This window comes from Lagopus muta, chromosome 1 (assembly GCF_023343835.1).
Source record: "Lagopus muta isolate bLagMut1 chromosome 1, bLagMut1 primary, whole genome shotgun sequence".
NCBI lineage: Eukaryota > Metazoa > Chordata > Aves > Galliformes > Phasianidae > Lagopus > Lagopus muta.
Genome location: NC_064433.1, coordinates 63,375,965 through 63,390,899, shown reverse-complemented (window position 1 = coordinate 63,390,899; position 14,935 = coordinate 63,375,965). Strand labels below are relative to the sequence as shown.

General features: G+C 40.5%; 2 protein-coding genes across 5 annotated transcripts in view; one reads left to right on the top strand and one right to left on the bottom strand.

The window, feature by feature from the left end:
- Positions 1-4,519, top strand: part of PLCZ1 (phospholipase C zeta 1) — a 46,300-nt gene extending 41,781 nt beyond the window's left edge. The window contains exons 12-13 of the mRNA XM_048958755.1: positions 1,522-1,671; positions 3,709-4,519. Coding sequence (XP_048814712.1) covers positions 1,522-1,671; positions 3,709-3,791 — 233 coding nt within the window. The 3' untranslated portion in view covers positions 3,792-4,519. The remainder of the gene's footprint in view (positions 1-1,521; positions 1,672-3,708) is intronic.
- A 1,503-nt stretch (positions 4,520-6,022) lies between these two features.
- Positions 6,023-14,935, bottom strand: part of PIK3C2G (phosphatidylinositol-4-phosphate 3-kinase catalytic subunit type 2 gamma) — a 287,641-nt gene continuing 278,728 nt past the window's right edge. For all 4 annotated transcript variants that reach the window (XM_048955085.1, XM_048955110.1, XM_048955102.1 and 1 more), the window contains one exon: positions 6,023-6,873. In XM_048955085.1, coding sequence (XP_048811042.1) covers positions 6,721-6,873 — 153 coding nt within the window. In that variant the 3' untranslated portion in view covers positions 6,023-6,720. The remainder of the gene's footprint in view (positions 6,874-14,935) is intronic.

The window sequence follows — 14,935 nt, the reverse complement described above, 5'->3', positions numbered from 1 at the left end:
GAATTGCAGATTAAGGAAGGATAAACTCTGATAGTAGCACTCTCTTGAGGGAAGATGGACAATGCCTGGTGTTTACTCACTGTTGTGGTTCAGCCCCAGGAGGCAGCTAAGCACCACACAGCTGCTTTCTCACCTTCCCCTCTCCTTGCACACAGTGGAATGTGAGAAAAAATTGGAGAGGTAAAATTTGTGGGTTGAAATAGTTTGATAGGTAAAGCAAGGCTGTGCGCTCAAGCAAAACTGATAAAGAAATTCATTCAGTCCTTTCCATTAGCAGGCAGATTCCCGTTAGCAAGCTGTTTCCAGGAAAGCAGGGTTTCAACATTCATGACAGTTATTTGGGAAGACAAATGCCATAACTCTGAATGTCCTGCCCCTTCCTGCTTCTTAATGCCATCTTGGGGTTACTTAATTCAACTTCAGTACAGCATCATGTGCTATGGGATATTCCTTTGGTTACTTTGGGTCATGTATCCTGGCTGTGTCCCCTCCCAACCTCTTTTTCACTCCCAATCTCCTTGATGGTGGGGCAATGTGAGAAACAAAAACATCCTTGATTCTGTGTAAGCACTCCTCAGCAACAACAGAAACACCAGTGTGTCATCAACACGGTTTGGGTCACAAATCCAACATATGAGTTGCTATGAAGAAAATGAAATCTATATGAGCGTAAACCAGCACACTCATGTAAATTCTTGGAACCTTTTGGGAAGAAATGTCTTCAGCTTCATCATTTAACTCATATGAGGTTTCTAGCAGGCTATGTCCCTTAATTGCTGGACAGATAGTGTGTACTCTCTGTATTTGTCTTCAAGCACTCCCTTATCTTTATTCTATCCTATTCTTGACACCTCAGCTTAAAGGTTCTCTGTGATCTCTTCTCTGCCACTCTCTTCTATTTTTCCTTTCTCATTTTTGTAGATAGCCTCTACATTCCTTTTCTCTCTGTATAAATACTGAACAGGGCAAACACCACCTCTTCTGTTCTACATTCCCTTCTGTATTTTGCTTTTAGTCACATGATCACTTTTCCACCAAAATTTATTCAGCTCCTGCCTCATTTCCAAAACTGTAAAAAGAGAAACCTTGGGAAAAACATGAAATTGGAATGAATGTTGGAAAGTTTAAGTTGATCAGAAAATCTGAACCTGGATATCACTGTCCCATTTTGCTCTTTTTGAAGAGACAGCAACAACTTTCTTAGGTGCTTGACTGACACTGTTATATACCCAATATATGACAAATCCATAGAAGGGGATGATATGCATACTGTAGGCAAATCGTAGGCTGTCTGCTTCATCTTGAGCACTCCCTTGTCACAGTTTTTATTTCATAATCCATACAAAAGATGTGACCTATGTCACTGCAGTCAGTTGGAGTCCTGTCATTTATTTAAATTGGCACAAAAATCTAGAGAAAAAGAAAGAATTTTACCAGTAAGGACTACTGATAGCAGGCACAACTCAGATATTAAATATAATAAATGGTATTTTGATACTATATATTTTCTCTTTTCATTAGCTTTGAGTCCTAGATGGGATGAAACTTTCTCTTTTACCGTCCAAGTTCCAGAACTAGCACTGATTCGCTTCTGTGTACAAGATGAGATCTCTCTGATTGCAAATGATTTCCTTGGTCAATACACTTTACCACTGCTGAGTCTGAGTAAAGGTAACATCTTTTTAAGTGAGTCACCAGTAACACTCCAAAGTTATCTACAACAATCCATGCTTTTATCATTACTGTAGTATTGATGCAGCACAGCACTATGTGTATTTCCTAGAGAACTGAGTAACACTAGGTTAAAAGGTGAACTCTGTGTAGACTCTGAATTAGTCTACAGTGTAGAAATCAAGACACTATTAATGACTGTTAATAATTCCTATTAAAACATTCATTTCAAAACAGAAATTCTTCAGATAGTGTTTTAAATTTTCTGATAGAAAAAAAAGTAAGAGCAATTAGTCAGAACTCTGCATTTTCTACTCAAGCTCCAAACCCCAGTTAGCCAAATTAAAACAAAGCAAAAAAGTCATGAACCCCTCAAGTTATCTGCCCATAACTTTTCAGAGTGCAGAATGAAGAATATATATTAAGCAAAATGTACGTAGTATTTTTCTTAATTTCTTCTCTTGTACCAGTTTAGTTCCTGGAATCTTATGTGATTGATAGGCTGCACATAAAAAACAGACACAGAAGTCAGTAGGCCAAGAAGAAAGGCTTATGTAAAATGACTGTTTACTGTACTGGATTTCCAAATGTATTTCTGACAAAGCAAACAGAATCAACTTTTGTTAGTAAATGAAGACATGAAGGCAAAAAGTGGAGCTGGCAGTGGACACTGTGCTTTTTTTTTTTTAATAAAGCTTAGCAAGGTTGTTAATGGCTATGTCTAAATCATTAATATTAAAATCAAATAAATTCATTTATTTATTTTAGTAGAATCATTCAATGTGTAACTTCTCAGTGGCAGCTTCACCACACAGCTACAGGTTGCACTGGGTAAGGACACTTGCTGCCCACCTGTAGCTGTATGCAATTTTTCATGCAGTGATTTAGTACTTAGAGGGACTGAAGATGGGAATGTCCCTCTAGCTGGGAGGTTAAAGGCTAGAGGGGTGACTCCTGGTTTACAACCCATTTGTCTCAGTCCAGTGTAAGACAGGAATTTAATTGTCCCACATCCTAGCTAGCTATCACTGCATCAGTTAACAGTTGATGATTTCATACAAATTGGAGTCATTTCAATAACAGAATTTTACTTGATCACAAATGCATGTTTACAAGGTTCATTTTTAATATCTGTTGCTCAGAAGCTGAACCTTAAGTGTAAAGTGAACTTTAACACTGAATAAAAGAATCAAGAAAATCCAAACCCAAAGGAAGGTCCTGAAGATTGTGTCCATGTCCAGACACAAGCAAAGAAGAGTTTTGAGAATTGCAGTTCTCAACTGAACTTTTAGTGACAACAGATATTTAAATGACTGCAGTTGTGTAGACACAGAAAAAAAAACAGAACATTTTTTAACTGATGTGACATTTCTATGAAATAATATATGTTACATTCTTATGAATGTAGGCTTTGGCTTTGGAGGAGGGTGTTTTTTTGTTTTCAGAGCAGGTAAGATAATCTTCAAGTTAAGAACAAGACCTTCTTTAAATGACAAACACACAGTTTCTGAGGGATGCCTTAACTCTGATACTGGGAATCACTCATATACAGAAGGGAATTCTTAACAGACTTCAGATTTCGTGATAGAAGATCTTATGCCACACTTTTTTTTTTTTTTTTTTGCCTTAGCTGGCAGTGTATTATTGCTGTAACACCACTCTTTTCCCTAAAGCACTATCACTATTGATTCAGAAGTTGTTTAATTTGCAATAAAAAGAATGCATGAAGTATAGCTCCTTGAATATTAGAATGCACACTTTATTCATATTTAAAGTTTTGCTGCTTTTTTTTGTCCAGTCTTCACCTTAAAAAACTGAAAAGATCCTAAAAGATTCTATACTTAGTCTTTTAGTCTGTGTCCTGACGTGCCAGATTCAAAATGTTGTATATGTAGAAGAGAAAACCAGTAGAAATGGGGGTTTGGTTCTGTATCATTTCACTTTATTTTAATGACTTATTCTGAGGTTCATTGCTATGTTACATTTGCATAGTAGATCATAAAACACAACTGTAACCAAGTGTCATTATTTTTTCAGGTTACTGCACTGTTCCCCTGTTTTCCAAACGTGGTGGCAAACTGGAACCTGCATCTCTGTTTGTGTACGTATGGTACTACTAATAGTGCTCTGCAATAGTTGTCATTCTGGTGACTCACACCCCACTCAATAAAGCAACATCACCTGGCCTGCAACAACCCAGTAGTCTGATTTCCAGAGTGGCATGTTCTCATTGATTTTTTTTAAGCTAATGTGACTTCTTGTGTGAGTAAATGGTATCCTGAATAAGTAATGGCTAGTGAAGTTAGCACTACTAATAATTCATACAGAGTGAACTGTTCTGAACATTTTGTTGAATTCAATTAATAATTTCATTTGCAGCTAATTGCAAAATTATGATTAATTTCTGAAGATAAAAATTTAATATTTATGATTTTATACTACAAAATTGTAAACTTGTTAACACGCACATATTTATTTGTGTTGACAAAGAGCAATCATGTTCAAGGGAACATAAAAAAGTGACATATTCAGTTTAAAGTCTCTTTTAATGTATAGCAACGGCAGTTTCTGCTTGAGCTATATCCCTTTAATGTCTACTGAAATTTTGCCACCTGGAAAAACAGTTCTGAGAAAAAGCAGCTCTTAAAATGATAAAAGCTTAAGATGCTACTATTGGTACCTTTTCTCAGCCTAATCCTGTACCTCCTGCTGCTAAAGAAAGACAAATAATTCACAGGCTGATTTGTAAAGGGCTACGTTCCTCATAGCAGCAGGAAGCTCAGGATACCTCTTACTGACTGCGAATTTGGGAAATAGGAAGCACAAGGCTTTGAGGTGGATTTGAAGAAGTTTAGGGAAGGTAAATGTTGATTGTATGATTTGAGTTCTCTGAGGGCATTTTTTTGCCTAACAGAGCTATCAGTGCCAATCTCATCCATAAATCATAGTTTTCCCAACTTCCTTAGAAAACTGAAGTATTGCTGAGCTTCCAGAGGACTTTATCTACACTGATTGCAGATCTGTTACTCAAACGTGCATTTTTTTTAAAGTATGTTTTATTGACAGTTTTCTTTCTTTAATATCAACAGAATTGCTTATGTTTGCAGACAGTTCTGATAACATTCTATTTGTAATGCTGTTTGCAGACAGTTCTAATAATATTCTATTTTTAATGCTTCTATTATTTAAAGCCTTTTTAACACTATCTTATTTAATGTTGCTCTAAGATGGAAAATCAGAGTATGCTGTAATCAATGATTAGAAAATGTCACTGAAAATAACACTGTTAGGAAATAGCATTACAGTTGTAATGAGGAAACCAAGGGAGCAGACTAAGAATCTAAAATCAATATTGAACTGTAAGGTCACATAATTTGATAACATTGTAAGCTGGAAACAATATGTTTTCTGTTCTTGAGTGACAAGTCACTTGATTCTTTACTCAGGAAATCCTATGATCTAAAATGTTAGACTTACTGAACTTTGTAGTGATCATATCTGTATGCTAGCCAATATCTTTTCCTGTGATAAATATTTTATAGTTTTCTTCAGAATTCTAATAATAATAATACTCAATATTCAAGCAGAGTTCCCCCCTAGCTCCTTTTACTGAGGAGGAATTTAATTTCACAAGGCAATCTGGTGTATCTATTCTCAGACACAAACTGATCAAGTGACATGGCCAATTGGTTTGACGCTGAGGAAAACTGCAGCTTATTTAGATTCCTAAACAGCACTCCTAGTCCCACTTCAGGAGCTTTATACAACATTACCTTCTGAAGTCTGATATGTGAGTGTCCTTTGGGAGAAGAAGGCAATTATCTTCAGCTTCTGGAGTTATTATCCCTCTGTTGACCACTTTTCTACCTGGTAGAACAAATGTCAGATCTACTCAGTATGGTACCTTAAAATTTTACAGCAGATCAGATCACAAATCAACGTGTCTCCTGTGCCTTAAAATGTGCCCTTGCTTCTGGAAAGGTTTATATACATGCTCAGCTCTGCATGTGTATAACAGACTGGCAGTAATGGACATTTCATTAGAGTTGCTTACATGCTAAATGTTCAAAGATGTGCTTAAGTGGTTCTTTGCTTTAGGTAAAAATGCTTTGAAGAACAGAGCCCATGATCAGCCTCAGTGAACTCAGAGGTAGAACTCACATTCATTGGGTACATGTATACGTAGCCCTAAGGTCAATGCTTGTATTCACTTGACTCCCTTATACAGAATAGGAATGCAACGGGGTAGGACGAGTGAACAATGATTCATTATAATATGATCTTAAATAAATACAACACTGAAAGCTCACATTCAATATGTTTTATTTATTTGTGAAGATTAGCTCCACATTCCTCCTTTCTTCTCACAATCAACCAGTTGTATCTGCCTCTTAGATGTCAGAATAAAAGAAATGTTGAAATAGCTTATTCACAAATGAGGATTTGAGATATAAAGTTGCATTACATAAACACCAACCTATACTGCACAAAATGTCTTCTGTGCAGTTGTTAAGTTCTTGATTCATTGTTGGTACGCTTGTTTTCAAATGTACAGATTGCATAAGATTTAACATGAAATCTGCTAGACGTCTGAAATGTATTGGCACCCAGGGAATCCTCCCATGGATCCCTCTGCTGAATCATCACATGCAGTGAGTCAGAGTGGACAATGATAAATTACACCTTTATCAGCATTGTTTCAACACCATCAGTGGAATTAGCAGGCAAAGAATTAGGCTCTGACCCACACTTTGATGTGCACTAAATTCAGGGTTTTTACACTACTGTTTCACATGAACAAAAGTCTTGATTGCTGTCATAAGAATACCTGCACGCTCCTACACGTTAGAATGCAATTTCTTAAACTCACTCTAACGGGAATCTGTTGCAAGAAGATGGTAGCAATTTTAAGACAATAGCCTTATGATTTGAAATGTTGAGATCAGCAGATGAATGCATATTCTCAAGGGCAACTGAGACAAAATGTACCATGGAAAATGGAATAAAGAAACATTAGTGGATAAATAATTGAATTGTCTTAGACCACACTTAAATTTCACTGTTTCCCAGTGGATACCATTTTTCTTCATTTAACTGGACTCTGCTCAGTTGAATGTTAACAGCTCCCACAAATGTTCCTTTGCTTTTCACAACAAGCTTCAGTATATGGCCTTCAAGTTGCATAACTTTGTTGTACACAACCTGAAATAACATAAAGTGCACAGGAAAGCATAAGAATCTGTGAATTTATTTGACAAGCAAAATACTTCAGTACAGCCTTCCGGATGATGACGATAACTTTACAATAATTACTGTAAGCTGTCCTCCAGAATTCTAAGCTATTAATTATGAGCCAAATTCAAGTTAGTGGATTCAGCTCAGATCTACATTTGATCGATGTAGTTTATCTAAGAGGCGTTCTGCTAGTGTAGACTTGTGAAGTCTGATTACCAAGCATTTGTAAATAAATTTGAAACCTGTGTTGCAATACTTGATTAAAAAAATATGAATGCATGATTTGCCATGTGAAAATTGGAACTAAGGCAGAGTTTTGAACTCAAATGAGGAGATATATCAGATCTCCACAAATCTCTCCAGGGAAGAATACAACTGTTGGTTTTCCAGTGGAGAGATTAAGATGAAGAGTACTTATCACAGACAGAAGTGTGAAACGGTAATTATGGAAAGGTGTAAATGTAAACTTTTAAATATCTGTCCACATCAAATGCTTTGAAAAATTGTGTGTCTGTTCTGAAAAAAACAAAACAAAACAAATAACCAAACAACCCTCTTATGTCTTTTCTTTTTTTCTTTTTGTAACTTGGTATATTATTATATTTGTTACATGTTGCTTAGTAGTGCCTCAAAACAGCTTTATGTTCCCTCCATATGTCTTATGAAAGTATACCACACAACGCACAGGACTGCAGAATATTGTTATTAGTATAATATGTTATTATACTAATATAATACATTATGTGATTAAATCTCATGCTACACACCAAAGCTAGAAAGGAACATACCAAAGCAAACCCAAAATTTTATAACCAAGACTTCCATAAAATTCCACAACTGCTCTAGATCAGAAATCCACATCATGAAAAAGAGAATAATTTTCCTTTGAAATTTCTATACACTTTACTATTTCAATAAAAATAGCTGTATATGTGATCCTGGTTGTTAACTGTATCTAAATGTGCCCACTATAATATGTGCATTTTTTAAGGGACTTATGGAGTTGTTAACATGATAGAAAGCTCAGCCCACTCAGTAGATGCTGTGGGTGTGGAACATGCCTGAGATTGGCCCCCAATTTAGCAAGTGGAAACAACTAAATCTGGACGTTTCTGTTAGTTGAGAAGCGCTGTTAATGCTTCTCAAATTAAATGACACAGCTTGCTTAGCATCTCTTTAGAAAATTATTAAAGCCTATAGTTTCAAAAAAATATCTTTGAAATTACCTTGGTGCTGTGAGAACACAGATTAATTACGAAATGATAATGCAGTGGTTTCTGAATTAAAAAAATAAATCTGGAGTGATAGGCTAACAAGAATGAGCTGCATTCCGAATAGGCTCCTATGTTTCAATCTCTGCATTAATCAAAAACTGCTGAGTGAACTGCGTACAGCTTGATAGAATGTGAAAGAACGCTGTCAGCTAGATCCAGGCCTCAAAGGAAAGCTTTGTTAGAGAAGTGCATTTAATCTAAAATTTGTATGGATGGAAGTGTTTCCAATGTTTTTGCTATTTTAGTTGCAGTGGAAAATGCTTAAAATTTTAATCTCACCGTGCAGCTTAAAAAGCAAATGCAGTAACACTGTCACTTCAAGAGGATGGGAAAGTGAAACTGCCCACAGTGAGCCTGCCATGCAGCCTGCTTGGATTTACTGCACAATCTGGATGCAGTATGAAGAGGAAAGCCAGACTGAGCCTCCCAGCCTAGCCTGGGTCTCTCTGGGCTGGACTGCTCCCTGCACTGCGTGTTGTGAGGAGCAGCAGTGGCAATCGGTGACACTCTGCAGTCAGAGATGAAGGCTAAGCCCCAGCAGTGTTCTTCTTGCAAGGGACAGCCAGAGGGTGAACTTCACAGGCAGATCCAGGAGGTGTGAGATCTCTGGTTCTGCCAGGCAATTGTAACAGGGCCGGGCTGTTCTTGTGAGACCACAGAGCACTCTGGTCCACAACAGGTGAGCACTAGAACAAGCTCCCTGGTGTAGTGGGATGGTTGATGTGCCAAGAGTGAACAGCCACAGGATTGCTGATAGAAAAGCTGACTCATCATTCTTTTTTACTGGCTTTTACTAGAAAGGTCTTACCAGGCTGCAGTCTGGTAAGTCTAATGTGCCAATTTGGAAACCTTTGGAAATTATAGCTTAGGACAGCTGTCATGACAGCGGTGCCAGCGCCTTTCAGTTTATGTTTACTGAGTGCCTTTTTCATCAAACTGTGTATGAATACAAAATCCAGCTTTCCTGTCCTCTGATAGCATATCTCACCAATATAAAAATGACCTTAAAGTGTCATCTTGGTGGCTTTCAATAGATCCCAAAAATTGTTTCTAAAATTATTATAATCAGGGAGTGGGGACTGAAGAAAGCCTGTAGACAGATGAATTACATGTGGGCAAAAGAAATACTTCCCCAGTCAGAATTTCATAACAAGAACAGTTAAACCCTGAAATCCTTGTTTAGTAATAATATTTGCCTCCTAGTTGGATCAAATGGAGATGTGTAATGCACAGGTGGCCCACATCAGTGGGACAGCTAGGACTGGTTCACACATTCCAGTGTTTTTGGTTCCAAAAAGAAAAGCACGTTGTCTAATGGCATTTTAATGACAGATGAGGGACAGTTGGGGGAACTTCAGTAGCCATGACAAACTTTCTAGATTCGCCCTTAATTGTCCAAATCAGCATTGAAGCACAGTGGTGCAGTTAGCTGCTGTGGCTTTGGGCACAGGTCTCCTCCTCCTCTGTTATGCCTGGGCTGTTAGTCCTGCTGCAGCTCAGCAGCTCCCTGCTCTGAAGGCAGCTGCAACAGCACTCTAGGCTGATGTAGCCTAGGGGTTTGTTCATGTTTGCCCTTCCACACCACGTGCAGGATGGAGAGAATTCCCTCTTGTTCTGGCTTCCCCGTGGCAAAGCATGCCTATTCCTGCTATGGAGGTTCACTCATTCTAGAAGTGTGTGACTCTAGGTGCTTTAGAGACAAAGGACAGCAAGTGTGAGGACTTGCAGTGTGTCTCATAACAAACATGACACACAAGAAAGACCCCACTGTCATTGGTTCTGCACACTGATCCTTTTCTCAGTGAGAATTTGAACTTAAATAATTCAGACTTATTTTCAGTTTTCTAACTTTTCTTTGTTCCCACTAAACTAATCTGAAATCTCCCAAGTCATTCCTATTTATTGCCAGTAGCCTAACAGCTGGCATATTATTCTGTTTCTCCTTACCTTGCATCCCATTTTTCTGAGATAATCATTTTTTCATTCAGTGTTACACCAATATGAGTGCAACAAACTGAAATCCAAATACAGGAACAAGAGAAAAGGAGAGCTTGTTAAAAGCAACTCCTAAGCATTCAGCATGGTTCATTTTATTGCTGGTCCTCCTGGACCTTCGCATCTGTAATCTCACGTATGAGTAGAAATCAAAAATAAAATGCACTTTTGCAAGGTTGATAATTTGCTGTAGGCAGTCATAAGCAATAGAAGTACAAAACTAAAAGCAAAAATACCCAAGAGAAGCACATTTCAGAATTTTCTCAGTCTCGAACATGGAGAGAAATTAATCTACAGCTTCCTTCCAGCCATTTGGCTTTAATAAAAACTTATGAACTCATAAAAAAGGCTAGTACATTTCTGTACACAGCATTTTGGACAGTAACTAACTTAAAAGACAGCTGACTTATATTTTTAGCTGTTTTCCTTCCCTGGGGCTTCTTCTGCCTCAGTCTACCAGCCTTGGACAGAAAATGCATACAGAATGATATCGCATATGGAGGAGCAGAGCTGTGTCACGGATTTGACCAGATCAATCTATGTCCGTGACAGGGGCGACAGGCCTCTGCCCTCCCCTCCCCCCACCCCAGTCCCACAAAAATGGGAAGGAAGGAAGGGAGGAAAAGAACAGCGGCAACAATCTATGGAGGAAAACTTATTTTACTATAATATTGGAATACAAGATAACACAATAGATACAATTTAATTACAATTGAGATTAATAAATCAGACAAGATGAGAGAGAGAGAATTCCCGGGACCGATTCAAACCTGAAAAGCTTGGAACGGCTAGGAAAGCACCCTCCAGCACCCACTGCAAGGCAGCAAGAGAGCGCCCCCCCCACCCGGAAGGGCCAGATCCCGTGACTGCTGTAATGTACAGGGATAGGTAGCTGGGATTGGGGCAGTGACACTTTAATGCCCCGTACACTACATGATGTTTTGATGTGGAATACTGAAACCCAAAAACAAAAAAACAAAAACAAAAAACATAGAACCATGACATTCCACCCCTTATTCTACATCATTACATCATGCTTAAAATATATATACACATATACAAACAAACAAAAAATGATTAAAATGCACACATGGCTATATACATATACATAGAATTAGTAACTGCACTCCCCCGGCATCAAGTTTCCTTGTGGTACACATTGGACATCCCCCTTCTTCTGCATTACCCACCAAGTGGATCCTGGTCCCTGGGCAAAAACTGTACCACGGAGAGGTTTGCCCTTTCCAGAAGCTGGAAGAACCCAAACTGCCTTTCCTAACATGTTCTTTACATGTACAACAGGGACTTTATCTCCCTCTACGGTATGTAGGGAACTGGATTGGTTAGGACCATCACGATTGATAGATCCTCTGGTATTGACTAACCAGGTGGCTTCTGCCAAATGCTTCTCCCAGTGCTTAAATGTTCCGCCACCCAGTGCTTTTAGCATCGTTTTTAACAATCCATTGTATCGTTCAATTTTACCAGAGGCTGGAGCATGATAGGGAATATGGTAAATCCATTCAATGCCGTGATCTTTGGCCCAAGTATTTACAAGAGAATTTTTGAAATGAGTCCCATTATCTGACTCAATCCTTTCTGGGGTGCCATGTCGCCACAGGACTTGTTTCTCGAGACCCAGTATGGTGTTTCGGGCGGTAGCATGGGGTACTGCATATGTTTCAAGCCACCCAGTGGTTGCCTCCACCATAGTAAGCACATAATGCTTACCATTGCGAGATCGTGGCAAGGTGATATAATCAACCTGCCATGCCTCCCCATATTTGTACTTTTGCCATCGCCCTTCTTCCCACAGAGGTTTCATCCTCTTGGCTTGTTTGATGATGGCACATGTTTCACAGTTATGAATAACCTGTGCAATGGCATCCATAGTTAAGTCCACCCCTCGGTCTCTAGCCCATTTGTATGTTGCATCTCTCCCTTGATGACCTGAGGTCTCATGGGCCCACCGAGCCAGAAATAATTCACCCTTGTTCTGCCAGTCCAGGTCTATTTGAGCCACCTCAATTCTGGCAGCTCGGTCTACCTGATGGTTATTTTGCTGTTCTTCAGTAGCCCGACTCTTGGGCACATGAGCATCTACATGGCGCACCTTTACAATCATATTCTTTGTTCGGGCAGCAATGTCTTTCCACAGTTCAGCAGCCCAAATAGGTTTACCCCTTCTTTGCCAGTTATTTTGCTCCCACTGCTGTAACCACCCCCATAAGGCATTTGCTACCATCCATGAGTCAGTGTAAAGATAGAGCATTGGCCACCTCTCCCGTTCAGCGACATCTAAGGCCAGTTGGACAGCCTTTACCTCTGCAAATTGGCTTGATTCTCCTTTCCCTTCGGTGGCCTCTGCAACTTGTCGTGTGGGGCTCCACACAGCAGATTTCCATCTGCGATGCTTTCCCACAATACGACACGATCCATCTGTGAACAGGGCATATTTCTTTTCATTCTCTGGTAGTTCATTGTATGGTGGGGCCTCTTTAGCACGTGATACTTCTTCTCCCGGTGGTGTTCCAAACTTTTTACCTTCAGGCCAGTCCATGATGACTTCTAGGATTCCTGGACGGCTGAGGTTCCCCATCCGTGCTCGTTGTGTAATCAGTGCAATCCACTTACTCCAAGTGGCATCAGTAGCATGATGGGTGGAGGGAACCTTTCCTTTAAACATCCAGTTCAGCACTGGCAGTCGAGGTGCCAGAAGGAGCTGTGTTTCAGTACCGACTACTTCGGAAGCAGCCCGAACCCCTTCATAAGCGGCTAAGATCTCCTTCTCAGTTGGAGTGTAGTGCTCTTCAGACCCTCTGTATGCCCGACTCCAGAATCCCAGGGGTCGGCCTCGTGTCTCTCCTGAGGCTCTTTGCCACAAACTCCAAGTGGGACCGTTCTCTCCAGCAGCAGTGTAGAGGATGTTCTTTATACCCTGTCCAGTCCGTACTGGCCCTAGGGCCACGGCACGGGCTATCTCCTGTTTAATCTGTTCAAAAGCCTGCTGCTGCTCAGGGCCCCATGTAAACTCATTTCTCATTCGTGTCACATAATAAAGGGGGCTTACAATGAGGCTGTAGTTTGGAACATGCATTCTCCAAAAGCCCACTGCACCCAGAAAAGATTGTGTCTCTCTTTTGCTAGTGGGTGGAGACATAGCAGTGATTTTGTCGATCACGTCTGTCGGGATGTGACGACGGCCATCTTGCCACTTTATACCTAGGAATTGAATCTCCTGGGCAGGTCCTTTCACTTTGCTTCGCTTAATAGCAAAACCAGCACTCAGAAGAATTTGGATCATTCTCTCTCCTTTTGTGAAGACTTCTTCTGCTGTATCGCCCCACACAATGATGTCATCAATGTACTGCAGGTGCTCAGGAGCACTGCCCTGTTCCAATACAGTTTGGATCAACCCATGGCAAATGGTCGGGCTGTGTTTCCACCCCTGGGGCAAACGGTTCCAGGTATACTGAATGCCCCTCCATGTGAAAGCAAACTGTGGCTTACATTCTTTGGCCAAAGGGATGGAAAAGAAGGCATTAGCAATGTCAATGGTGGCATACCATTTGGCCGCTTTTGACTCCAGTTCATACTGGAGTTCTAACATGTCCGGCACAGCAGCACTCAGTGGGGGTGTGACTTCATTCAGACCACGGTAGTCCACCGTCAGCCTCCATTCTCCACTGGCTTTACGCACTGGCCATATGGGGCTGTTAAAAGGCGAGTGAGTTTTGCTGATCACTCCCTGGCTCTCTAGTTGACGAATTAACTTATGAATGGGGAGCAAAGAATCCCTGTTGGTGCGGTACTGACGCCTGTGCACCACTTTTGTAGCAATCGGTACCTGTTGCTCTTTTACTCGCAGCAGCCCCACAACAGATGGATCTTCTGACAGGCCAGGCAAAACAGACAGCTGCTTAATGTTGTCTGTGTCCACAGCAGCTATTCCAAAGGCCCATCGATACCCCTTAGGATCCTTGAAATGCCCCCTTCTGAGATAATCAATCCCTAGTATACATGGAGCCCCTGGGCCCGTCACAATAGGATGTTTTTGCCAGTCCTTACCAGTGAGGCTTATCTCGGCCTCCAACACAGTCAATTCTTGAGAGCCCCCGGTCACTCCAGAAATATGGATTGATTCTGTCCCTTCATGACTCGAGGGCATCAGAGTGCACTGTGCACCAGTGTCCACCAGGGCCTTATATTTCAGTGGTTCTGATGTGCCAGGCCATCGAATCCACACAGTCCAATATACTCTATTATCCCTTTCCCCCCCCTGACTGAGGGCAGGGCCCCTCTATTCATTACCTGTGGTAACTGGAGCAACTGCACTGGTGGTTGATCTGCCTTGTAATTCTTTCACCCGGGCTCGTAGTACAGGAGTAGGTTGACCGTGCCACTTCCCCATGTCTTCTCCATGGTCACGTAGGTAATACCATAAGGTAATTCGCGGTGTATTATTCCTTACTTGAGCCGGAGAGCGTCTGCCTCTAACAGCTGAGATTTTTGATCGTGCACGTAAGAAGGAAGGTTCATCGTCTTTAGTTAGGTGGGCTCGCAAAAGTCTCATCGTCTCCTTCATCTCTTTCACATCCTTCGCTAGACTTGTTTGATTATCCTGATCTTCATCCAGCGTCTCTGATACTGTTACAGGTTTGTCACGGTTAATCAGTTGAGACACTTGCTCCGTCATTCTTGATATTGCAGCAACGGCAGAATGAATTGGGGACAGCAATTGTTCGTAGTTTTGAAGCGTA